The sequence below is a fragment of the Charadrius vociferus genome, unplaced genomic scaffold (genome assembly GCF_000708025.1).
Source record: "Charadrius vociferus isolate BGI_N301 unplaced genomic scaffold, ASM70802v2 scaffold793, whole genome shotgun sequence".
Classification (NCBI taxonomy): domain Eukaryota; kingdom Metazoa; phylum Chordata; class Aves; order Charadriiformes; family Charadriidae; genus Charadrius; species Charadrius vociferus.
The window spans coordinates 394294-419298 of NW_009647833.1; the positions used below are offsets into that span (position 1 = coordinate 394294).

Genomic DNA, 25005 nt, shown 5'->3' on the forward strand with positions numbered 1-25005 from the left:
CTCTCCCCACTCTCGCACCATTTCTCTGCTGGGCTCCAAGAGCGGAGCTGATGGCTGGGGCCTGGGATTTAAGAAAAAGACTCTGTAACAGCATTTTCCTACTCACACTTGTGAAGGATTGGTAAAAGACTCCCAGGGATGCTCAGCGCAGGCCGGGAAATCAAGGGGTACCCTGCATTACTAAGTTTGTCCCCATCCTCCTCTACATAATTTCCTCTTTCTTGCCTAGCACGTGCCTTTTTTTTTTTTCCACCTGTCATCTCTTCTAAGCTGCAGGTCCAGCCCCATCGTGCCTTAAGTGGTTTTCTCCTCCTCTCTGAAGGGCTCAAGAGTCAGGATTTGGTTTCTCCAGCTGGGAGGATGCTCCCCACAGCTGTGCTCTGTTGGGATGTTTGGCCTACCTACCCTGAAACAGAGAGAAAAAGGAGAGGCGGGGAACCTCTCCAGCCTTCAGGTCCTCCCCCCCCTCCCCAAACAGCAAGTTCATAAATAGCAAACAAAACACAGATTTGTGATTAGCTTGCGGGGGGGAACTGGTTATGACTTGTGCTCAGCCGACTTAGACTGAAGCTCCACCGATGGAGCAGCGGTTTTACGATTCGGAGAGAACGCAGCCGTGAGGTATTTTTCTGTCCATTTAGACAAGTAGATAGTTTCAAGCCTTGGTTAACCAGGACTTAAAGGAGAAGTACAGTTTCAGCTTCTGATGGCTTCCCTTCGGGCCCACTCCCCACCCCCTATCACCTTCTCCTGCCCAAAACTCGTGTCTTCCTCCCGCACCGAGACCTTCTGATAAAATGCCACCACAGAGCCAACTTCAGTTTGTACTTAAACATTCGTCAACATGGAATGGCTGTCGGGCATTCGGTGCATTCTCTTAGCCAACGCCAGAACAGAGAGAGAAGCAGCCAGGGTCAACTCACAAACAGATACAAAGCAAAGAGACAGAGAGACAGAAATTTAGAGGCCAGTCACCAATAAAGATGGAGAAGGGTGTGAAGATGCTCCCAAATTGCAGAGCCTCTAAATGCATGGAACCAAGCGTTCAGTCACTCTCTCACTCTTGGATATAATGTTCGGTTGGATGGCATTCTCTTACACGCTGGTAGGGCTGGGCTCTTTCCACTCAATCCCAGCCATTATCCTTGATCATGTGAGCTAGTTCAATGATGTATTTGCCTTCTTTATACTTCTGGCTGCTTTCAAAAGCGTGTTCCTAAAAAAAGGAGAAAGAAAGAGATCAAGATGATATCTGAAGGTAAAGTCACAGTTACAGATCAGATCCGGGAATGCTGGTATGTCTTGACCCTGTCTACAGAGTAAAACAGCCAAAACTGCAGGTCCTCCTGCTAGTTTTCAGGAAAATTACGTTGGAAGAATATTAAATCCTGCTTCTAGCTGTCTTTACAGGCTGGAAAAAAAGAACAATCAGGCACCATGTAAACATGCAGCTTTCTGTAGGTCAACGGGAACTGCTCCTTGAGCTATGCTTTCAGAATCATCGGTGATAAAATCCACGTCTCTCTGGGGTGGTCTGAGAATTGATTAATGTTTGTTAAGAACACAGAGGTCCTCTGATGAAACATGCTGTAAAAGCACCACCATCAAGAACGAGATGGATTATGGTAAACCGCATGTGGAAATGGAGCGAACGAGCACCGAGGGACGAGAAGAACCCACTCTACGCAGGTGTGTGCTTGTAGCTACAGAAACACACAGTGCTTCAACACTGCAGAAATAAGGAAGTCTATGGGGTCCCTAACCAGGAGGGACTGCCGTTATGGAGGCTGCATCCTCCACAGTGGTTCAGCTCTGCTCAGGTGTGCTGTTTGCGTGCACGCAATGCAGCTGAAATAATGTAACTCCATTGCTGGAGAGGCTTGGGCTTACTGCTGTGTTTACAACATTTTGTATTTTGTTTGACAATAAACTCAATTTGTGTACTTAGTGTCCTTCTCCATTTGTGAGATCCATGCTGTGTTTCTGCATGAATTCCTACCGCATCAATTTTTGATGCTTTACTTTTTATAGCCTTTCACCTGATTTATTAAAGAATATTTCTGTCCAGAGGCCACAGATACAATAGATGTTTTGTTCAGACACTGGCCAAAATGTTTTGACAAACAAGTACGCTGCGTGCCTCCTGAAGCACAAATTAGGATGTAGCATAAGCCTTTATTTGAAGGTAATTGAATTTATGAAGAGCAACAGACAGCAAACAGATTAACTCATGTTCAATAGCATTTCCAGTGGGAAGGACACAGGATTAACAATATATGGATCATTCTATTATTCTGATATCATCTGGCAAAAATGACAATATGAAACACAAGACTGACTGAAGTTATCGTCATTTACATTAAGTATCACTAAGGGATGCCCACCAAAATCAGGCCCCCAGTGTACATTCTTAGTAAAAAAATACATTAGCCACAAAGAGCTGCCGCTCTGAATGGATGCAACAAACACAAAACAGGAAGGAAAACAGAAATACAGGAAAGAAAAAAGATGTGGCTACAGACCAGAACCCACATTTCTTGTTCCCAAGTTAACGGTCTTTCCAGGAGACCACATTACCATACACACACCTCCAGAAAGGGCTGGAGCAAGGATGTGCACAGGAAAAACAAATGATACCGATACTCACATATTTCCAACCCAGTGTGGTTTTGCAGTTTTCACAGTAAATATCTGCAACCGCATGTAATCCTGTTAATAACACCCGCTCCTCTGCAGGGCCACAACCCACATTAACTCTGGGGAAAAAGGAGAGATGCTCCCTATTAGTGTGTCTTTCCACAGCAAGATGCTGCAATGAAGCTGACAGCAATTTTATTGCAGTATTTGAAAACATAAGCGAGAGGTTCAGGATACCGAGTACCACAGCTGTGACCGAAACAACGATCTCTTGCGGTTCCTGAACAGAATGAAAAGGTGAAACAGAATTTTTATTCAACTAGAAAGTCTATAAAGCTTTGAACAGAAAATTAATAACGTTCTAGTAAATTGCACTAATTACACATTTGAGAAAGATTTTAATCTTCAAATCGATAAAATGGTACTTTTACCTTCCCAAATGGAAACTTGAAAAATGTAACTGAAATCAGTTCTTCTGAAAGACATCCCAGCAGTGATCTCACCAAAATTATTTTCAGTTATTGGGAAAATTATACTTATTTTTTATGCTAGCTCTATAAAGTTCATATTTAGATATTATTTATTCTCTGCATTTACAAAATTTTGACTCTTTGGTTCAACTACATTCTCTGAGAAGAGAATGACTCATCCGTTAGATCTTATTTCTCAATCTGATGACGAAAAAACACCTTTTCCTAGCTCCTTATCTGAAACCCCAACATAAAATCAAATATGAATCAGTGCTATTTCCTGCCTCTTTCTCCAACCATTTCCAGCAATCTCCCAGGTCGCAGGGAGAGGTTTTCTAAAGGAAGACTATCCTTTTGTTTTCTTCTTCACAAGGGTTTTCTTAATTCTATTCTAAGAGATGCAGAGGTGACATGTATGAAGTTATACTCACACTGAATTGAAGAGGTATGCTCGTCCTTGGCTTCCTTGAAAGGACTGAAAGGCAAGAAAACAGAATTCAGTTGGCTGGTTGGTAGAAATAAGGGTAAACCAGGACCTGCCCTCACCGACTGCATTAATGGTAGTTATAGCAACTGTTAGCCAGGGCCTGAGAAACGCACATCGTTACAGCCTTTGAGATGGAAAGAGCACAAAGCAAAATGTCAGGAGGAGATGAGCACTGATGAACAGAGGTCTTGTCCTGCAGAGGGGAAGGGAGCAGCTGCCTCCAGTTCTAATGCCGGCCCATTTCACAAGGCGTACTGGCAGCCCACTGGGAACTTAACCTGATATTACCCGTGTTTCCAGTGCCGTACAAGCCCAATGTACTTTTCAAGAGTTAAGCTGTTTTCTCTCTTATATCCCGGCAATGTCTATTTTCACCCTTTCGGTTCTGTTGATGAATTTCACACTGCCTCGACCTTACCTTATGCAGCCCTGCTGCCAAACACTGATTTGAATCTCATTTCTAAAAACAAGGTGCTCACGGAGGCTTCCCGTTGCACTGCCAGTTTTGACACACCGCTGTTGCACCTGACAGCACGCAAATTCCCCTTCGGAAGACTGCACAGATGGATGCTGAACCAAACCGAGAGACTGGGACCTAGCTGTGCAAGGTGCTGTGCACGCAAATACCTCAACTCTACTGATTTTACAAAAGACCTTAACCTTGCTGAGGTGCCTGCAAGCCTTCATATTCCCACTGATGCTAGCGAGATCTTCAGGACGGGGATCTGAACACAGGATGAGATACAACTGGGTAGAGATGAACGTGGCTAAGAGAGAACCACATAGCAGCAAAACCACACCAGATAATCACCAGTCATGGCACATCCTCTCTGCCCCGCGCTTTCTCAGGATCTTCAAGCATCACCACGACAAGGCAGTGTTTTGAAGAGAGCGGGGCAATAGCAGCCTGGCGGGACACTCCAGGTAGCCGGGACACTTCCAGGAGCCAGGAGGCTCCACTTGTGTCAAGCCTGTAACATTACGCTGTGACAGTGCCTCGCTCACAGGAGCTGGCTCACACATAGCAAGTGCTACCTGCATTTTTAATGTACTTTGACAAGCACACACTGAATTAAACATTTGGTGCTTATGAGCAACAGCACAGTTGCTCTCTGCACACAAGTTACCTTATGAGATACCTCAGGGAATGTATGCACTGAGGGGCAAGAACCTGGGAAAGCCAAAGAGCAGCTTTTCTGGACCATTTAATCCTTTACTTTGCACCTTACCAGGAACCTCGCAATATTTAATGGTTTTCTTCAAACCTCAGCTTCTACAGATGAGCAATGATTTCAGACTAAATACTCTTATAAGGGGGGGAAACAGAGCTTTGAGAGAAAAGAGGAACATTCAAGGTTTAACGGTCCTGGCCCGCTAACACTGGTCATTTGTTAACTTAAGAGTGACCTGATCCTGGGAGCACAAATATGCTCTCCCTGTGTGACATACAGCAAAGTCAGAGATGTCCCTGCCCTCCCCAGATTGTTCCCTTCCATCAGTCCAGCGCTAGGGATGCACCCCTACGTCTGCCCAACCAACCGCTGCCTCACAGAGAAGGGAAGTCAAAGCCATGCCCGAGAACCAGCAAGCCTGGGGATAGATCTGGACCCCGTTTCTTACATCATCTGCATCGATCAACTGCCTCCTGCCTCCTCTGCACTGGGGAGGCTGCTGCCTGTTTCCAGCTAGTGGTCCTAATTCCCAAAGCTGGACTACCAACTCATTAGCTCCAGTGAGTATTTCTTGGGTAACAGCCGCCTGGGGTAACAGCAAGCAGCTCTGTAACAGCCCATAAGACGTTCTCTCCATCGTGAGTCCTGTTCAAGTGAAAGGCAGAGACGGAAATTCACTGACCAGCAGGAGAGAACAAAACACATTAAAGGTGTGATTGAAAACTGCCCTGACAAGAGAACAATTACAGCCTGTTCCAGTCTGAGGCCCTTCTTGGTGCCAAGGTACTCTCCAGAAGTGGCGAAGGCCCACTGGAAGATCCCCAATTGCATGAACATACGCACAAGGCTCCTTACCAGGGAGCAGAGGCACCTCTGTGGGCAAACACAATGCCACGGGGCACGCAGGCAGGGAGACGTACCCAGCCAGGAAAGCTGCCTGTGAGGTCTGGATGGCAGCTGCATTTGCCAGCTATAGTCACTGCCTGGCAAAAAAATTGAGTCAGTCCTGGAGGAATAACCGTTCTTCAGAGGAATCTGAAGCCCAATATTAGTTGCCACCCCGGGCACAGAAGAGCCACTCTGGATTCAGAGAGGATGCCTGAGGCACTTGGATATCTCTTTCACTCAGACAAAAGCAGTGCCCTGAGGAATGCCTCTTTTCTTGGGCAGGAATTAAATAGGACACATGGCGCAAGCATGTTTGTGTAATTGCATTTATTAGAGAAGCTTCTTTTAATCCTTCTGCAGCACTCAAGTTCTTTATTATTGTTATTGTCAGCTGGCTGATACCCCACATGCCAACTAGGTCTAGCCTGACTGCTACAAAACACACACTGCGTTGTTTCAGCGTCCTGTGTGGTAACATAGGAACAGACACAAAGCTGATGCCCCCCAGGACAGAAAGAAGAATCCAAGCCAGAGCCAGGCAATGCTACAGCCAACAGCAGGGGCACTGGCTCTCCACGCTGCAGAAGGACAGCAGCCTGGAAGGATGGACTGCGGCCGGGGTACAGGGATGAAACAGAAGGTCCCACAGCAACGTGTGCGCGCCATCAAGGCAAAATGAAAGCAGATGAAGCTTGCTAACCATCCAGTCCTTCCCAGTAAATACTTTTCCATAAACACCAAAGTGACTACGTTTGCCAACAACAACAACCATGGGAGCAAAGTTTTTATTGGTACAGAAATAGGATTTTCCGTTACCGCTGTACAAAGGCCTGTCTTTAATAAACAACAAAACCAAACCCATCAGCTTTGTGTTTGGGGCTCACTGGACACTATTCCAGCCCACTCCCAGGGGACAGTAGCATCCTTTCAGAGGTGCCCTTCCTTCCAGCTCAAGCCAGCGCTTTAGGGGGTCTAAGGGCGGTCACTGCAAAAAAACAATCACATTAATGATCTCCTGCCCAAGCAGAACTTTTCAACGTGCCATTGCTTAGTTTTCAGTGCTGCTGCCTGTCTTAATATTCATCCTCCAGCTAGCTAAGGATTTGGCAAATCACATAAGAAGAAGTGAGAAAGGTCTGGCAATCACCTCAAGTTCACCAGTGCATTTGCTCGCTGCAAGACTAAGCTGACTGTATCTTTTTATAAAGGTAACCTTAACATTTTCTGAAGACGTCCCTTCTCTTCTGGCAGTCCAGAGAAATTGGCACATGCTGTAACGGGCACTATGAAATCAGAAAAAACAGATCTATTTATACACAAACAGATGTTCTTTGCTTTTGGTTTGGGATTTTTTTTTTGTTTTGCTTTTTTTTTTTTTTTAAGAAACACACAAAGAGATTTCTACAACACACTTGGTTTTCCCTGAACAGTGACAGTCAGCAGTAAGACCTACTTTCTATGCTATGCATTTTCTCTATGTAAATTTTCCTGATACACACTCAAAGGTGTATCTCACACGCATGCTTATAAATCCAGACTTCTTATTCTCTAAAACAACAGCTCCTGGCATCGCTTTCCAGCTGAAAGAAATGGAAAGGATTTTTTTGTTGCTGTTCCCCACTGAAAGCCCAAGCACATATTTTTCCCTGCACTGCTAACGCTCAAATGTCTGGCTGGAAACACATCTGTATATGCCAGCAACAAAGCTCTCCCTCCCCATCCTGCCTGAGCCCTCTAAAAAACAATACTCGCTTTTGAGATGTGCAATACACAACAGCTTTCTCCTCCTGACTGCTCGCATTCAAAAACCTTCCCTGCTCCTGGGTGCTCCGCTCAGCATGGAGGCATCTAAAAGCTGCAGGGCCTAAGGAGTGCTGATTCGAGTACCCCGGTGGGAAACCACAAGCCCGGAGTCAGCTATCTGGCTGCAGATCCTCGCCTGCCAAGCCGGCTCTCGTTACAGCAGAAGCTCCATGTTAAGATGCCTTCGGCAGCTGCTCTGGTTTAAGAAGTTCCTATCGCCCAATTTACTGACACTCATTATGGCCCCCTCAGCTGTGCTGATTCCAAATTAGATCTGTGAAATCATTATTTTTAAAAACAAATACTTGGCAGGGGGTGGGCGGGTTTGAGGGAAATAGCTTTTTTTCCTTGTGCCATACCATGGATCCAGTTTAAAGGGCAATCACACAGACTACTCACTAATCACAGTATGGGGGCAGACACAAGTCGTTCAGAGTAGGAAGTTCTCAAACTAAATTTGCTGGCAAAGAACCACAGTGCAGAACTGCAGCTCTAGTGAGAGACAGTCTGCAGGATATGGAGTTTGGGTTTCACAGACGCTGTTAAACCAGATCTGCCGCAGAAGGAAGCGTAACACGCAGCCAGCATCTAAGAAGTGCCAGCTCCTTTGTGGCAGACAACGTTCTGCTCACTAAAGATGGGCTCAGCCTGCAAGACTCAAAGCTGAATCCTTATATATTCAACACCCATGACCTCAGGAGCTGTCATTTTGGTTTAGTCCATTTGTTATATTCTGGCCCCAGTCTGAAGTGCTGAATCTACCATTCTGTTTGCTCTGAGAAAGACGCATGACTCCTTCAGAGCCTTCTTCAGCAGAGCAACAGCACGCACACAACCCCAGACACACGCAAAGGGCTATGCCCCTCCATCGCTCCGGCCTGTTTTACATTCCACCTGCCTTCCCACCGCCATCAGACCTCCGCGCTCGCACATTCCCGTTACTGGTGACCGCGGGCGACACAGAAGGAAATTTTCACATTCAATCAGTACAGCCAGGGAAAGGCATGAATTCTGAACATGCTCCAAACACGCCTACGCACCATACCCCTTTTCCCTGGTACCTACAGCTTCTCATTCACTGCGCAGCCCACTCAGCAGTTCCACACACTGAACAGATGATAGGATTAATACCCCAAGTCTTTGTGACGGCATTCGACAATAGGCTAAACACAAAAAGAGCTGGCTGGAATCATCTGGAAAAATAGGAAGCAGTTGCCAGGACTAAATGGCTACATACTGATGCTTGTTCTCCGCAGACTGCAGCACTGAAAACCCCCACTTACCTATATCCAGCTGGCAGCCGTTTAAGGAACCAATAAAACAAAAACGAAAAGGCAACTGGTCCCAAAGAGGTACAAGGGTAAAAAGGAACAGAGTGTGCCCTTCCACGCTATGCTCTTGAAAGCTACAAATAATTCTCACTGCAAGGATGCAAACAGGAACAGAGGGCCCAAAGCCACCGGCGGAGATCAACAGCAGTCGGCACGTCCTAGGCAATGCAAAATGGTAGCATCAGGAGGAGCCAAATGACCACAGCCATCTGGACTCTTCGAAAAGGGACGTTTTCGGTGCTTGTGACTCCCCACTGCGACAGAGCAATTCAGTGAGTAAGAGAAATAATATTACAAACTCCTGGGTTTAAAAGGCACTGAAGTCTGTGGGAGAAAAATTCATCCAACGACCTCTTCTGAGATAGCTCTGTTATCCCTCGCTTCTCACCTACACGTGCAACTTTTGGTTTTAAGTTACTAGTCATTTGCACATCGCTGCCTGTAGGATTTATCTATTCTTGCTGCTGATTTAGCCTTTAAACACCTGAGGATAAGATGTTCTCATAAAATACAATCTGAATAGTGAGAGGAGACCTTTAAGTATGACTAAAGCGTGATGTCTATCCAACTGGAGTGAGCATGTATTTGCATATGAAAATATGCTCCAAAACACAGGCTCTCCCCAAACTCATCCCGCTCCCTCTAGTACTTAATCCCTATTCCTACCAGCTGCTACCCACCTAACAATCAATATCACACAAAAAGCTCTGCCTTAATGGCACCTTTCAAGCCCTATTAATTATGGCAATAATAATTTTATTAAAAAAGGTAAGTCCTGCGATGTGTTTAGAGGAACAACTGAGCCTGGTAACAGCACTAGGTGTACGATGACTCTACAAGGAGGTTACTTGTGAATCACTGCACAGCAGAAAGTTAGTTGGGAAAACAGAAGTATGAAAATACCTGCTGCAGACTCCGGGGGCTGCCCTAGACAGCGCGAGCCATTTCAACCAGCTATTTGCATCATAGTCAAGTATTTCCCAAGGGAGCATGAGTTCAATTACTTGGTCCCTGTATCCGCGCAGACTACAGAGACCTCCTCAGGCTTCATTAATTCCACCTTGTTCTTCCTCACAGAAGGGACAGTCAATGATCAGATTAAATTGAGATTCAATTTTGCTCCGATTATGTGAGATACAGACCCATGTCAAGGGAACTGGTTACATTATTCCACCTCATGCACAGATGTGACCTTACCCTGTTCAAACTGCTTTCCTGAGTTTTAATTGAGTTTTAACGTGGGTCCTTAATGCTATTTAAAGCCCAAAGTCGATATGGAATTAGTGGACCAAACTCATCTCTGAAGTAATTCAATTAATTCAGCACGGCCTTATTCTCCAGCAGTTTACGCTGCTGTGTGAATACACAATTAATAACTATGAGTCTGCTGTGTTTCATCCCAGGAACAGCTACATCCAAGCAGTTTTACACCGTGTTTGTGTCTCAGGTTATGTAGTCTGAGAGAAGGAAGGTGCATAGACTGGAAAGACGTTACAACATCTTGTTTTCTTTATTCTGATGGGAGATGTTATTACAATTCTTTATTCTTCCTCCTGGCAGCAGCAGGTGTTCATTCAACCCCCTCGTTCCCTCCACACCAGACGCACGCAGGGGCGAGCCGCGTTTCTGATAAGAGCCTTTTGTCCTCACAGGAACCAACTCAGCACTTTCAGCGCACAGGATAGGTGGGGAGAGACTGCAGCCCGACAGCACAAAACCTCTGAACACACACACCTGCAAAAATACCAGCAGGCTATTCCGCTGGCATCGCCTCCATCTCCTGTGAAATAAATTCTCTGCTGCTAGGAAAAGGCTGTGTGGTGATGCTGTCAGGGAAAGGGTCAATGTAATGGAGCAGATTATCGAAGACTGAAGAACCTCACGCTTCTGCTACATCCCACTTTTGCAGGGAAATCATTGATTAGCGCTTTGTGTGTGAGAGGAGAACCTTTACCCCTTGGAACTGTTTCACGTTGCAGAAGCAATGCTGCATGAGTTGGGTCCAAGTCCTCTATCCCGTGTGGGCAGACTTTCCAAAGAGGCCGAAAGAAGTTCACTGTCGCCACCAGCTAAAGCCATCTTCAGACCTACTCAAACCTACAAGAGCCCTTTGGCACTCACACAGCTTTCACGTCCCAGACTCTGCTGTGCTCTGAAATCCAAGTGCTCCAGTTCCAGTCCCAGCCTCTCCCTCCTGACCCTTAAAATACTCAGCTTGGCTCAAAATTCAGGGAAATTCTAGTAGTAGTTGAATTTTATTTTTTTAAATGAGGACTTAAAATGTTCTTTTTTGTTTGCTTTGTAGGGTTTTTTGTTTTGTTTTGTTTTTTTGTTTTTTTTTTTAAGTGAGGTTCTCTCATCTTTTCATATTTATAGGAGCTGAAACAAAGAAAAATCAGCTCTGTTCAGACTTCCAAAAACACTAGGAAAAAGTATCACGAACCACAAGAGGACATTCAGCACACACTCTGCAGCATTATCTCTGTAACATCAATGCTGCTCAGGAAGATGGAAAACAAACGGGACCATACAGATGCCCGATCCCATCAGAAGCGAGCCATGAAACGCCGCTCTGTCCTGTTCATCAGAGCGGTACTCGAATACACGTCAGCACAACACGAAGGTGACACCAACGCTCCGATGGGGCTGTGTCGCTCCCAGGCAGACAGGCCGTACAAACTGATTTAAATGGGTCAGGATCCAGGAGCAAATTCCCAGTTATTAATTCATGTGTCAGTACGACTGTCCATTATCACCAGAAGGGAGAGCAAGAGATTTCTTCCAATGTGAAATGTTATGTTGCAGAGAAGAGATCTCTTTGGGCGACTTACAGCTAATGAAGAGCAGTATTTAGGGAAATATAAACGGCCTCAACTTGAGGTTTTTGTTTTTTCCTCAAGTACAAAGATTTCTAACGTAATTTAAGCCAGCACTCTGCTAAGCTAAAGCCTGAGCAAAGCTCTGTGAAGCACGTTGAAATTGAGAAAGTAGTTGCAAACTGTTCTGTCTCCTTCTCCCTCCAACACGCCTGGCAGGCTCCCCTCCAGACTTTGACTCAGTTCAAACGCAACGCTGTTAAGACTCATCATGTTATCCCGAGTTCTGTGCTATTCAGCCTCCTTATTAAAGCCCTGGGCTGCTGGACTCTGCTCTTATGTATTTTTAAATGTGTTTCTAGCCCGCAGACTTCAAAGTGAAATTTCAAAATGTGAATGCTAAAGGCACAAACTGAAGACAAATAAAAAATACACCAGATTTATTACTTCTATAAACCTCACGATATTTTGGGGCTTCTCTTGTGATTTTGATGGTCTCTGTTTGCTGCTGCTGTTGTGCTTCAAAACTTGATTTTAAGATGAAAAGGATGGAAATACTGTGGGAAACAAGGCAGATGCAGTATCAGAGCAATTACTTTTAGAAGTAAATACTGCGGGAGACAGAGCCCCCTCCTCTCTGCAGCCCAAGCAGGGGGTATAGATGTGTGTGACTAAGAGCCCTGCAGCCCCAGGAGAGCAGGGACACAGCATCAGGGAGTGACCGCCCTCTTCCTCTCCTGTTCAGCTTCCCTCTGGCAAAGGAAAATCCATTCCTGCATTAACACAGCACTGGGTAGACCTGAGGAAGAAGGGCAGCGCAGCCTCTGTGAGCATGGATGGCTGCCACGTGCCCTCACTTCAGATCAAGGAGTCAAGATCTACCTGAGACCTTATAGATAGGAAGGGAATTTAGCATTGAGTTCTTTGAGAAGGTCCAGTTTTCTTCTTGTCCCCAGTCCTTCCCCTGCCTCTTGCTGACAGGGAACAAAGCGCTGTATAATACAAATGTACAGCACAGGTAAAACTCTCCTTTATCTCATGGGAAACTGATCTCTTTTGGAGAGGAAGAGTGAAAAGAGATCTAGGCTTTTCTGATTATCTCCACCAACTTCTGGAACTACATATGTACTGACACCAGAGTGCTTAATCAGGCAAAAATAAGAGCCTGGCCTAAACAGCATTTATAACCCCAAGGGAAGAGGGAGTGGGGAGAGAGGATAGGCATGTGTCTTCGAGATCTGCTTCATTTCCCACAGAGCATGCCAAACGGTAAGCCAAGCCACATCACGGAACCGGCACTGGATTAGAGAGAGGAAGCCACAAATTCATGTACGCAGAAAGACCACAGGTTAGTTCCTGCCGGACGACAAGTAGAAGACCACTTGCAACAGGAGACCAACATTTACCCAACATTAAACCAAGGAATACTACCAAGGCATGCCTGCTGGCAGAAGCGATGTTTATTTGTCTGAAGCGCACTGAGCTCCTCGCAGGAGCACTGCCGTGAGCCCTGGAGATGAGCGGGCCATCTCTCACACGCGGTGCCTGAAAGGAGATGGTAAGCTCCACATTCACTGCCTGACCTAGATGACACAGGATGGGAGAAGGAAATTAAAGTCCACCTCTTCCAGGTATTCATGCCGAGCCTGGGACCATACTGCTGGTTAACCCTGACCCTCCACAGCTTCATTCCCAACAGACACCAGCGTTCCCAGATCTGCAGGAAGTTCAAGGGAGTTGAGATGAGTCATCAGTGACATCCATCGAATGCAAGCCTTTATATTTTGGCATGTAGAAGCACTTTGTCATTCACTGTGAAAAACTACAGAAGACAAAACCAAAGCCCAGCGCTGCCTTTCTGGATATGGAAAGATGAAAAACTGCATTTTATTCTGGTGAATCTGCAACTAATACAGCAGCAGCTGTGGGGTTTTCCCCCCATTTTTTGAGTGCCCCTGTCTTCCTGTAGGTTGGTAACAGCCCAAAGCATCCAACAATCAAGTCATTTTAAGAAGGAGTGGTGGGGGGGAGGGTAAAGCCCTTTCTTTCCACATTAATTATTGCTACTGTATGGGTTTTAGAGATAAACACAAGACAGAACTAGGATGGAAGATGGAAACTGCTAATGCAACAAGTTATTTAATTAGCAGCATAATAGCGACTGTCCGTGCATCAGTGGAACACTGTATTCCATTAATACAGCCGCTAAGCTCACAATAGCGCCAATGCTGACAATGAGAGCAGACTTGCTTTTCAGCAAAAGCAGATCCGTCCGGGGCAGCAGCTCTTCTCTGTCCCTGGGTAAGATCCACTGCAGTGAGATGAAGCCACCATATGTACGCCTTACTGCTGAGAAAGTTCATCAGAAGTTATCTTTCTTTGTTCAACTGTTGCATAAATTCTGAATCTTTGTCTCTACTACAAAACAAGGGTTGTGGTACTGAAATTTATTTTATCACCGTAGCTGTGCCTTCCATAGAAATTTAGCACAAATGCATGCACCAGAGGACAGGTGCCCAGACACTGAGGTTTCTCAGCCACGGCAGTGCAGGACAGGCCCAGCCTCTTACAGATTTGACGCAGAAGACGCGTGTACCCATGCCTGCATTTCTCCCCAGCCTCTCCTCTCAGAGCTGGACTGGAATCGAGGTATTCATACTTGAGATACTCCATAAGCAGCTAAGCTTAATCGGATTTTAACTCATCCCTTCCGTGGCAATCACTGCTGAAAGGAGAGAGATCACTGGAAATCTTTAAATTCCAGGTTTAAGGTAAAGACAGTTTTAGTTTCTACTTTTGTTATTGCTATTTATTCTGACGGCTGTGATTTCTACACAAACACACTGAGTATTTTAAGAGAGGTGACTCTGGGTGGAGTTTCATTGTGCGTTCAAGTTTCAATCCTTGCCCATTTCAGTTCTGCTGCCTGAGAAAAACTGTCAGGCCAAACACCTCCGACAGACAAGACGCTGAGGGCCCTTTCCAGGAGAGGCCAGACTTCGCTTCTTGCTGGCAGAGGTTAACAGCTCCCCTAAAACAGATGTGAAGCCCTCTGATAGCATTTCCTGCTCCTACAAAATGAGACTGCAGTAGAAATTATCACAAGAGACTCCTCTTGAGAAGCCAGGGTCCCCTCCCCAAGAGGCAGAATGTGAAAAAGCCCCCCCGGCACAGCCCACACACTTGCACGCATGTGACTAAATTACAAACTAAACCAGAGGTCTCAGAGTTGTGAGACTCATATCTGTGTTCCTCCTGGGCTCGTTCTTGCAACTATAAGTCAGATTAAAAGTACACACCAGCATGGGAAGTTCATAGGGCAGTTCACCCCACCAGCAAGCCTTCGAGCCTGCTGGCATTTCCTCCTCTTCCAACTGCAAGGGCCAAACACTGAAACACCCAGCAAACCCAGGAAGGCTCAGACTTGATCAACTCCGCGCTCCAGTTGTTCAGGATTTGCAGCAGTTGCAGCAAAAACCCTGATGATTCACTGTCCTTCGTCCCTGGCAGTTCCCTGGATAATAAATGGGAACAATATTTTATTTATGCCCATGTCATCAATTGTAAGGCAGAAGAAGCAGCAGATGAAAGGAGAGTTATTTCCATAAGGAAAGTGATGGATTAGAAAAATCCATTTTTACCCTGTCCCTTCTCCCTGACAGGGAATTCTAAACCATTTTGATTTATTACCTTTTTCCTTCTTTTTTGGAACAGAGCGAAATATTTTAAAATCACATAGCAATTAACCGCTGTATAAACACAATTATACAAGGAGGTACAAACTACCTTGGGCTTTTCTATTAAACCACCACATCCTGACTAAATAAGAGGCCTGATCCTGACTGTCTTCAGATCCCATTACGGACAGTAGGAACTGAGGGAGCACAGTAACTTGTAGGGTAAACCCCAGAGGAAGCAATTACACAGGACAGAAAGATCTAATTTAGGCAGCTGTACTATGGAATAGGTATTACAAATACTCATTACACAGCTCAGATTTCATATCCTGACTTTTTCCTGCAAAGGGCATTTCTGTTTGTTTGTTCCCTCTCAAATAAAGGCTTCTTGGAGCTGATGAGAGGTACTCAAATGACAGCCTCCGAGACCCACTCCCCTCCACCCTGCTACAATACCGGCCAGGAACGGCAAGGACAGCAAACGCCAATCTGTCTAGTAAAGGTGCCCTGGGGATCAGCGTGAGTGGAAGCGTTCATCTCTGCCCAAACAACGCTCAATCTCCTGGTCAGGATACTGAAGGAATTCAACAACTTCAAGGACATATTGTTTTACTGAGAACTGAAGTCTCCTCAACTCGCATTTAATTTGAAATTTCATGGAAGCCAAGAACTACAAGATACCTTACCACAAGTTCACAGCAGCGAAAGGGGAAGCTAAAAAACCCTAATGACTTCTCATGGACCTGCTTTGCTGTTCATCACTTACAGCTTGAACACTAGCAACAGTTGCAATTAAGAGCAAGCTCTGAATAATACCGAAAAGTGACAATTCATTGGGGAACAAGAGCTGAAAAGCAGGATCCAAAAGCTACTGGACAGCTGCTAGAAACGTGCATAAAATTGATAAACCTGGTGCATAAAGAGCTAACAGCAAATAAAGGAACAGAAGCTTATAGTGCGGTGCTGAGCCAGTAAGGCTAATACAATTATGAAATGCATACGCTGTAAAGATATTACTGCCATTTACTGTTGAGTCTGAGGCTGGAACAATGAGACCAGCCCTGTTTCCATTCCTAAAAAGATGTTGAAACATTACAGATGTAGAAGAGAACCACAAAAATGACACAGAACTGGAAAAAAAATAACATTTCACCACGACAGACAAAGTTGAATCCGTTTAGACTATCAAAAAAAGCGATCAAGAGTGACCTTGGTTACTGTATACCAGAACCTTTTATATGGAAAAACAGTAGGTGCTACAGATCTATTTCATTAGCAAAAGAAAGAAAATAATGGCAAATGGCGGGAAGCACAAGCCAGACAAATCTAAATTCAAAGTCTCCAATTTTTAATAGTAAGGATGATTAACCACTGGAAAAAATGACCAAGGGGAACAGTGAATTTTCCCTCTTGAAGTCTTCAAATCAAGACTAAATGCTTTTTCTGAAAGACATACTGCAATCATGATGAAACCCACTGGCCTATGCTCTTGAGGAGGTCAAATGTGATAGCTCCTCCTGGCCTTAGAGTTCATTACCGTGAAGCTGAGAACTTAAATTCATACTTGAAACGAGATCTACTTTTAAAGCAAGAAGAAACCCCACATAATGAAAAACAGTGAGAACCTTACCCATGAAAAGGGAATACTCGCCTCACCCCACACACAGTTTTTTCCTACGATGGAAATGCAGGATTTTCACTTGATTAGTCTTGGACGCTTACTAAATGCCTCTTTCTTCTTCCATTAGATTAAAGTTTTGAAACAAACACATCGCAATTTTAGGGTTATTGTTTTAGCTTGTGTGCATGCTCCCCCCACCCAGCTTCATGTCTTCAAGGCGAACTGACATGCAAACACTGGATGGTTCATTAGAAGCGAGGAACTAAGAGCATTACACACTGCTTTCCCCATATACTCAGAAAGAAAGGAGGAAAAAAAACCCCCAAAACCACACACCCCAGAAACAAAAAGGCCAACAATTACTGCTTACTTCACCTATATGTGGTACATCAAATGCTTCAAAGTAGCCGAATTCATCCACAACTTATCTGAAAGTCAGCACCAAAGTTTCAAATCCTTTTAAGATCCCCCAGTTGCAACACAGAGCAAAGTTTGATGTTTTTAGCGTGCCATAAAGCTCACCAAGAGGCTGCTGTACCAAGAAGCTCAGGCTCCAGCAGTCTGCTAGCCAGGGAAGCAGCTAGGCCCCTAGGATTGGGAGCAAGGTTTGCTTATAAACTTTGCAACTCCTGTCCAAGAAGATAGAAAATAAGGCTTCTAAGTGTTCCCTAGCTAACAGTCCGACCCAACTGAGAAAGTCAGACACACACAGGTCCTCTATTTTTAATAAATTCTCTATGCTGGAGGAGCTGCAGCCTTTTGTGTTGAAGGATTTCACGTTCATGTTCTGTAAGGGTCCCGTGCAGACATCAAAGGAAAACATTAAACTTCCTCCGCAAGCCTTAGGCTGATTTCAGAGGATACATCACTGCATAATGTTTAGCAGTTGGATCACAGTAATTCATGAAAAAAAGAAAGTGCAGGACGCCCGCAAGACATTCCCTACATATTTCCATAATCGGGGATATTTCTGCTGAATTACTGTTCACGTAGCAAAAAAAAAGTCAGCAAGCAAGACACTAACGCGGCTGCGTTTGGCCTGTATCTTTCTGCTCTTGGCCCCATCCTTTTCTACTGGACACCAGGTACACATGAATTCAAACAGAAAAGGCTGACAAAGAGTTTGAATAGCACAGAGTAGGCAGAAACCAGCATCACATCTGCCACTTTGAGAAAGGGATGGTATTTACACTGTTGAATGTCTATTACCTTAGCTGTTCCCCCAGGCCCCACTAGAAAATGATGTGGAAGGCACATTTCTCAAGAAAAGTCCCTCTATCTCCTTCCTGGAGAGGTTTTGCCACCATTGATGATCAAATAAATATTTTTCTTAAACATTCTAAAAACCATGGGATGTTGTGCCTGGGAAGGATAAATATAACGAGCATCTTTTACTTATTTTTTGGCAATTGGAAGGTATTGAAATATGCTTTTTAACTACAGTCGCCTGGCATGGTATTTTTGTTTTTACAGTAAAGCCAAAGAGGATTAGAACACACTGTACTAATTCACAAAAAGAGACAGTACCTGCTCCAAAGCTTTATCTTCCAAGCAGACTGGACAAAACAGCAGCATTTCAATCATACAGGTGGGGACGGGAGGAAGACAGACATTGACTTACTCGGGGTCACACAGGAATCTGTTGCATGGTGAGGCTGAGTTCCCAAAGTCTCAGTCCACTTAGGCATTGGAAAAAAGCAATGAAACAAGAGTATGTACTAAATTTGGCACAGATTTTTAAATCATGCATTGCTGCAAGGGAACAAGAACCTCCACTCATGCTAACCCAGGCACCAAAGGAACATAGAAAGGAAAACTAGTTACTCACTCCACCCAATCTATCTGATCACCTTGTATTTCCTCAGTCAATAAGACCTTTTTTGGCCAGACGATCCAACCCACAATTTAGATCTTATTACAAATCAGACATACTAAACCACTTTCTCCCTCTGGCTGCAGAAGATAAAAGGCCAAGCAAGCAGGCAACATTTTAGTAACTGGCTTCATGTAACAGCTTCGGATTTTCTTAAAAGCCTCGGCATCGATTATTTTCCTTAAATAGCAATGGCTTATTGAGAAACCTTCTACCCATTTTAATGCAGAAGGTTCTCCTCAAGTAGAAAAGAAAGCAAAAACCACCCTGCCAAGGCATATTTGTCAAAGTTTCAGATACCCAGTCCTAGCAAAACACTTTGAAGTGAGAGTAAGTTAACACTGCTGCTGAAGGGCTAAGAGGGGAAACTGGGAGATGAAGAGGAAATAAAGTATGGACTGACAGAGAACAATACTGGGATTCAGCTCCAGCTAGCGTTTCAGCCAACGGCATGAGCCAACGCTGCAATTTGTATGTATCCAAAGGAGCTAAAAGCTCACAGCATGCAAAGCAGCACAGCTCTCATGTGGTCTCTGCACAACTTGGGGCAAAAGGAATAGAGGAATTAATTTCATCAAGCCAAATCACCAACACCCTGCTGTTACATAAAAGCCTGTTTTCTGGGAAATGTTTCCAAAGATGGTGTCATTCGGGCTGTTTTGATTAAAGTGACATAGTCAGGTTCAAGATGGGATACACTGCAGACTGAGAAACACTCTGGTTTGACAAAATCTCCCACTCCCTTTCCAATCCTCGTGGCGCTTGTTTCTTCCTTCCGTTTGCCACATTTTCATATGGAAAACAAGCACGGCAATCGCACTGCCTGGTTCTCAGATGCTAATATAAGGCTGTGATGAAAGAACTGCAGAAGGCCTCAGGGAGATGTTTAAAACCTAACTCAAACAGATAAAAAAGATGACTATTTAAGTTTGCCTGGGAAAGTTTCTACACATATTGGAAGCCCCTTGAGACAGGGACTGCCTTTCTGTTCTCAGTTCAACAGCCAGTTGTACAAATTGTGATTGCACAATTACTTTTATAAGGTTTTCAATTATACAAAGAATGTATCTTATTAAAGTTTATAACTCTGAGAAATAAACCTAAAGCCCCAAACGCTTTGCATTCACGTTGCATGAGCCACTAGTGCTCCACCACAATGTGGTCCCAACACGACTACAAATTTACACCACAGCCTAGAGTGAACTTTGTATCGAGCGGATAGAAGCGCGCACTGCAGCACGCTGTAGTTAATACTTCCATGATTCAATACACATAGCCTCATATTGTGCTTTTATACCTTCTCTCCTGTGCCCATATTTTAGCAGTCAGCATTCTTGGGCAGTTACTGCACGCCTCCACGGCTGGAAGCTCAAATTCCAAGCAGTCTGCAGCACTGGCATTGCCCTGCTGGAAGCTACTTACCTGCAAAGCTGGCTGCATTGCACAGGGGACAAGAAGGATCATGGATGTGGAACAAGGAGGGGAAGGAAATGCCAAAGGTGAAACCACTGGGCATGCATAGCCTTGTGTTTTCCCTGACTGGGGACCAGCCATGTCAAAAAAAAAAAAAAAAAAAGCATAATTGCATAGAAGCAGTAAGTAAAACAAGTCTCCTTCTTTATTCAGGAAAGCATATTGTGTCCCGACAGAAAATCCCAGCTAGTAACAACTCTCCCAATGGAAAAGCAGAGGAGTGACCACCCCATTTCACAGATACCTCAACTGAGCACAGGAGCCTGAAGTCACATAGCTGGTCTGAGAGCCTAAATATATTTCACAGCCAGACCTGGCCATGGATGGCTGTTGACATCTACACGTCAAAACTTCTTTCTGTTGAGGAAATGTATAACCTCCTCCGCTTTAAAAGCTTGAGGCCTTGCAGTCCCTCAAGGACAGCTCTGCTAAGAACCACTGCAATTGTACCAGAAGAAGAGGAGCCCCCATGAGGCCCAGAATGACTCACAAGTGTCAGCCTAACAGGGTGCCTGTCTATCCAGAAACTGCAAAACCCCAAATTGTAGCAGTCTGCAATCAGCATTATTCATACCACAATACTTAAATTGAATTGTTTGGCACGGAAACAACATCAGAGGTAGGCATCAACCTGGCCCATGCAACAACCAAGAGAAAGAGGAAGGAGACAGCCTCCAACAGAAGACAGGTCTGAGCACCCAACATAGAGAATCCAAAAGGACCTCCGCCGCTGCCAAGATGTCAGCCCTGTAAGGACACGTGCCCTTGGTGCAAGGTGACACATTCTAATCTTTTCTGTGCAAACAGGAAGAGGGGAAGTGCTACCCACTTTCCAACGGGCAAAGCACCTCTGTCCCTTGTGCTCCTGGCCTTTCTCTCAAGGCTGCTCCAAGAAGCTGAACCGGTTTAAGTTGCATGTGCACCCCCACACACACAGAGCTCTCAGTGCAATTTCCTCTCATCTCAGCTAATAAATCTTATGGTGCGTCTGCTTTTTCTGAACATAAATTTCATAAGCTGAATAAACTTTACGGAACAGTTGATTGCCAAGGCAACCCAAACCTGGAAACTTGATGCCTGACCACAGCCAGGCACTGCAGGCTCCAATAGAACTCTGAGAAAGTTTAGTTTTCACACTTCAGAAAGAGATTCTCTTACTGACCTGCTCCCTCTGCATCAAAGGCCCCCAACTTACTGGCTCTGAAAGCTTTTAATTTAGATTATCCTCAAGACTCATCTTGTGATCAACAGAACAGAAGACAGGACAAAATCCTTCCACTCTCCCCAGCTCAGAGCACATCCTACCATCCATCCCTTGCTTTTTCACTGCAAAGTGTCTTGTTAGTAGGCTGGCAAAAATACAAGGGTTAGAGCGACAACTCATCAGTCTTTAGAAAGTCGTTTTATATTTTGGTAGAAGTATCAGAGAACCTTCCCTTAAGCAGGGGCTTAAGTGTAATCACTTGGTACAGCTCGGAGTTTAACAGAGCGAACATCTCCAGACACTCAGCCTCCAAATCACGACCATACAACAACCCTTTGGCTACGCTGACAAGCATGTACATGAACAAGAAGTATCACAAAAGTAATTTATGCAGTCCTGGCCATCAGTTAGTGCAGTTTTACAGCTGGAAATGAAAGGGAGGAGGCAGAGACAGACCACCTGTAACCACTCAAGAGGCCCAAATCTGGATACCTGTCCCCTACAGCTATTTTCGAGTTCACTCGAAACAAAAACAGCGGCTCACAAATAGATCCTTTAGGCTGAGAGCCCGTTTTCCAAGCAAAAACTGTGGTACCGGTTAAGGCCGGGCATGTCCAACAGCAACTGACCTGCAACGCGAGCAAACGCACCCTTCCGCTGCCCGGGGAGGAGGCGTCCACCCAGCACCTGTGGGTGAGGTCACGCACGTACCTTGGAAATGAGCTCATCGTGGTTGGCAAGATGAGCCCTGCAGTGAATGCAGCTGTAGGTCCTGTGGCACGAAGGCAGATATGCCTGGAAAGTCTTGGACCTTGTCATCTTCACCATTGGAGCCACTGAGCGCTGCGTGAACTCTGGGGTGGCCCAGGAGGCACTCCCGCAGGACGGGTCGCACGGGAAACACCGGAAGACACAGGTAAAGGCCGTGGTTTGGCAGGTGATGGGTGTGGGGCAGGCTCCACACGCTGGTGACCGCTTCAGAGGAAGAGATTCAGGCAGAGGGAACCGGGGACTTCACACAAACCTAAGATCAAAAAAAGAACAGAGACAGAACACTCAGCTCACAAAGGCGACAACGGTCTCCAAGCCCACAGGATGATTTAGGGTTTGATTGAGAGAGCAGGGAAGAGTCAGAGCAGCCAGGAGACAGGTGTGATGTCTGCAGATTAGATCAAGGATGACAGAGTTCTATTCACAGCTCAGCCACTGACTTGCTGACTGCCCTCACATCTTCCTGCTTCTGTTATCTACCATCTTCCTATCGCTCCAACATTTGCAATCTCTACTCCAACACTTAATGGATTTGGAAGTGACTACAGAGCCACAAAGATGCTAAAAAGATGATTCTCATCAAGCCTAGTCTCCCAAACACGTCTGAGGAACCACACATATCAAAGGTTCAACCCTGCACCACCCCTTGGAGAAGCCGGGCTCTGTTAGCTAGGGGGAATGTCGGGACCCGGAGTCGGCCCTGCCGGCTGCTGTCCTGCGTGACTCACTGATGCGACACCCCGGAAGCACACGGGAAAGCTGGGAGCTGGAGGTGGGTTTCCTCAGCCACCAGGAAAGTGCAGGAGTCACCAAACCAGTTCTTCTCTCCATTCTGCCCTAGTTTCCACATGGAAAATGGAGGATTACTTCATTGCACTCTCCTCTATAATTCCCTGCAAGCTCTGAAGGTAGAAGCTACTCTATAAACAGCACTCTAGTTTTTTGGTTTTTTTTTAAACTCAGAACATCTGACAGCAGTCAAACCAAGGAACAGCCTCCAAAGACTACTCTTGATATCAAGAGGCAGTTAAAATCCTATTCAGGATGGAAACACCTTTTTACTATTCAATGTCATCTGACAGAACCTACAAGGCAGCTCAAGTCTGGGTCTTTTTTTGTGGGCAGAAATCGGTTTTTCAGATCCCACACCTAAAAGGCTTACCAGCTACAAACGTTTCTTTTGAGGATGGAAGAAGCATAAAGGATAAAGGAAGCAGTTCCCCTCCCTCCCTGATACATGGCGTGCATGCATGCTCTAGAAATTAATCATGAACTCTGGCTGCTCCTCCCATGAGGATTTTCCCTTCCATAAAACATGTGATTCTGTTCAGTTTCTGAGTCTGCACTTTGTGTATCAAATACTGGAACACCACCAAACCCCCCAAAACCCAAGAAAACCAAGAAATAAAACTCCCACACCTGACCTACAATGGAAATTTCTGAAGTGGGCAAAACAGAAAAGTACAAGAGCTTAAGAACTGGTCTCTAAGCCGGTATGAGTAACTTGCCTGAAGCACAGCTGATAATCTTCCAGGTTAGAATAAAGCCAGCCCAGGTCACTATGTTGCTGCACTGCTAAAATAGTATCTCCCCAGAGTTTGCGTATTAAGGCGGCTCTGCTGCTGCTGCTCAGTGGGATGTGCTTTCCCAGACAGACCACCAGCCACACACCGGCTCGAGGTATGCCGCAGAGAACTGACGGACTAGGACGACTCTAAGCAAACACATCTCTCTGGTTTGCTGAAGGGGAAACTGTCAAAACAGCGGAATGGAAATTAGAAAGTCAATCAGGGAACTGAAGGCAGGACCCAAGATAACTGCTGCAGGAGGCAGTCCTGCGGAACTCATAAGCATCCCATTTAGAACATCTCTTTTGCCCAGCGTTAGCATCAGTCAGAAGTACCCCTCCATGACAAAACTGTCCAAGTCATACTGAAAACAACAACAAAAATCAGACTGCGACTCCATTACTGCTGCCTGCTGGGAAGCCTCATGTGTGATCACTGTCAGACAGTGAGATCTGCAAGAAACCTCATCACTTAGGTACCTAAGCACCTTCTATGGAAACCCATCTTCACGCTTCTGCTCCTAAGTCTTCTTGTCATTGTTGAAAAAGAAGATTCAAGGTATCCAAGTTGCTTCAGCATTTCTGAGAGCATAACGCACTGAACCTACTGCCAGCTGGACAATCCCCGAAAGCCAGGCATGCTATCTGCAAGCTTTCCAGTAAACAGTTCCTACCAGCACTATACTGGAGGGTTTCTCATAGGCTCACACGAGCATCGTTAGGTGCAGTCAAAGGTTCATTACATTATGACCATGCACAGTGCTCAACAGGAGGCAGACACCAGTAAGACAATAGGATATCCTTTTTTTTTTTCCTGAAATATTTTTCTTCTGGTCTCCAGAAGGCAGCTCCCTTACAGTGAAATGGGAAAAAAAAAAAAAAGAAAAAAAAAGTGTCTTGCTCATCCTGCAAACTGCTGATAAAGCATATCTATCATGATCATAATAGTCAGCACTTACATAGCACTTTTCATCCTTAAAGCTCTTTGCAAACAGTAACTAATCAGATTAACCTTTTCCAATTAAAGTTACAGTGAGAGCTTTGGAAAACCCATCCTGACGCAGAAGGGCTCACTCCCCAGCTTGGTAGGAACTAAACCTCCTCTTGTTCAGTAAAAAAGGGTCTTGCCAGGAATTTATCTGGCCAGCCTGTAGCTAAGCAGACTGCCTGTGCACTATTTGGTACACAGCTGCATCTCTGTATTTCAGCAACATC

At 45.2% G+C, this 25005-nt stretch overlaps 1 protein-coding gene across 1 annotated transcript; it reads right to left on the bottom strand.

Moving 5' to 3' along the window:
- Positions 1-119: 119 nt before the first annotated feature.
- On the bottom strand, positions 120-22476 carry YPEL2 (yippee-like 2 (Drosophila)). The gene is made up of 4 exons (XM_009882692.1): positions 22164-22476; positions 3539-3582; positions 2648-2756; positions 120-1216 (listed from the first exon to the last, which is right to left on the bottom strand). Exons 1-4 carry the CDS (start codon positions 22278-22280, stop codon positions 1127-1129), a joined length of 360 nt encoding a protein of 119 aa, XP_009880994.1. The 5' UTR covers positions 22281-22476; the 3' UTR covers positions 120-1126.
- Positions 22477-25005: the final 2529 nt, after the last annotated feature.

Coding starts and splice junctions, on each gene's coding strand:
- YPEL2 (XM_009882692.1), bottom strand. CDS start 22,280: ATGGTGAAGATGACAAGGTCCAAGACTTTCCAGGCATATCTGCCTTCG. Junction 2,757..3,538: donor GCATACCTCTTCAATTCAGT/GTGAGTATAACT, acceptor CTTTTTCCCCAG/AGTTAATGTGGGTTGTGGCC. Junction 1,217..2,647: donor CCACACTGGGTTGGAAATAT/GTGAGTATCGGT, acceptor TCCTTTTTTTAG/GAACACGCTTTTGAAAGCAG.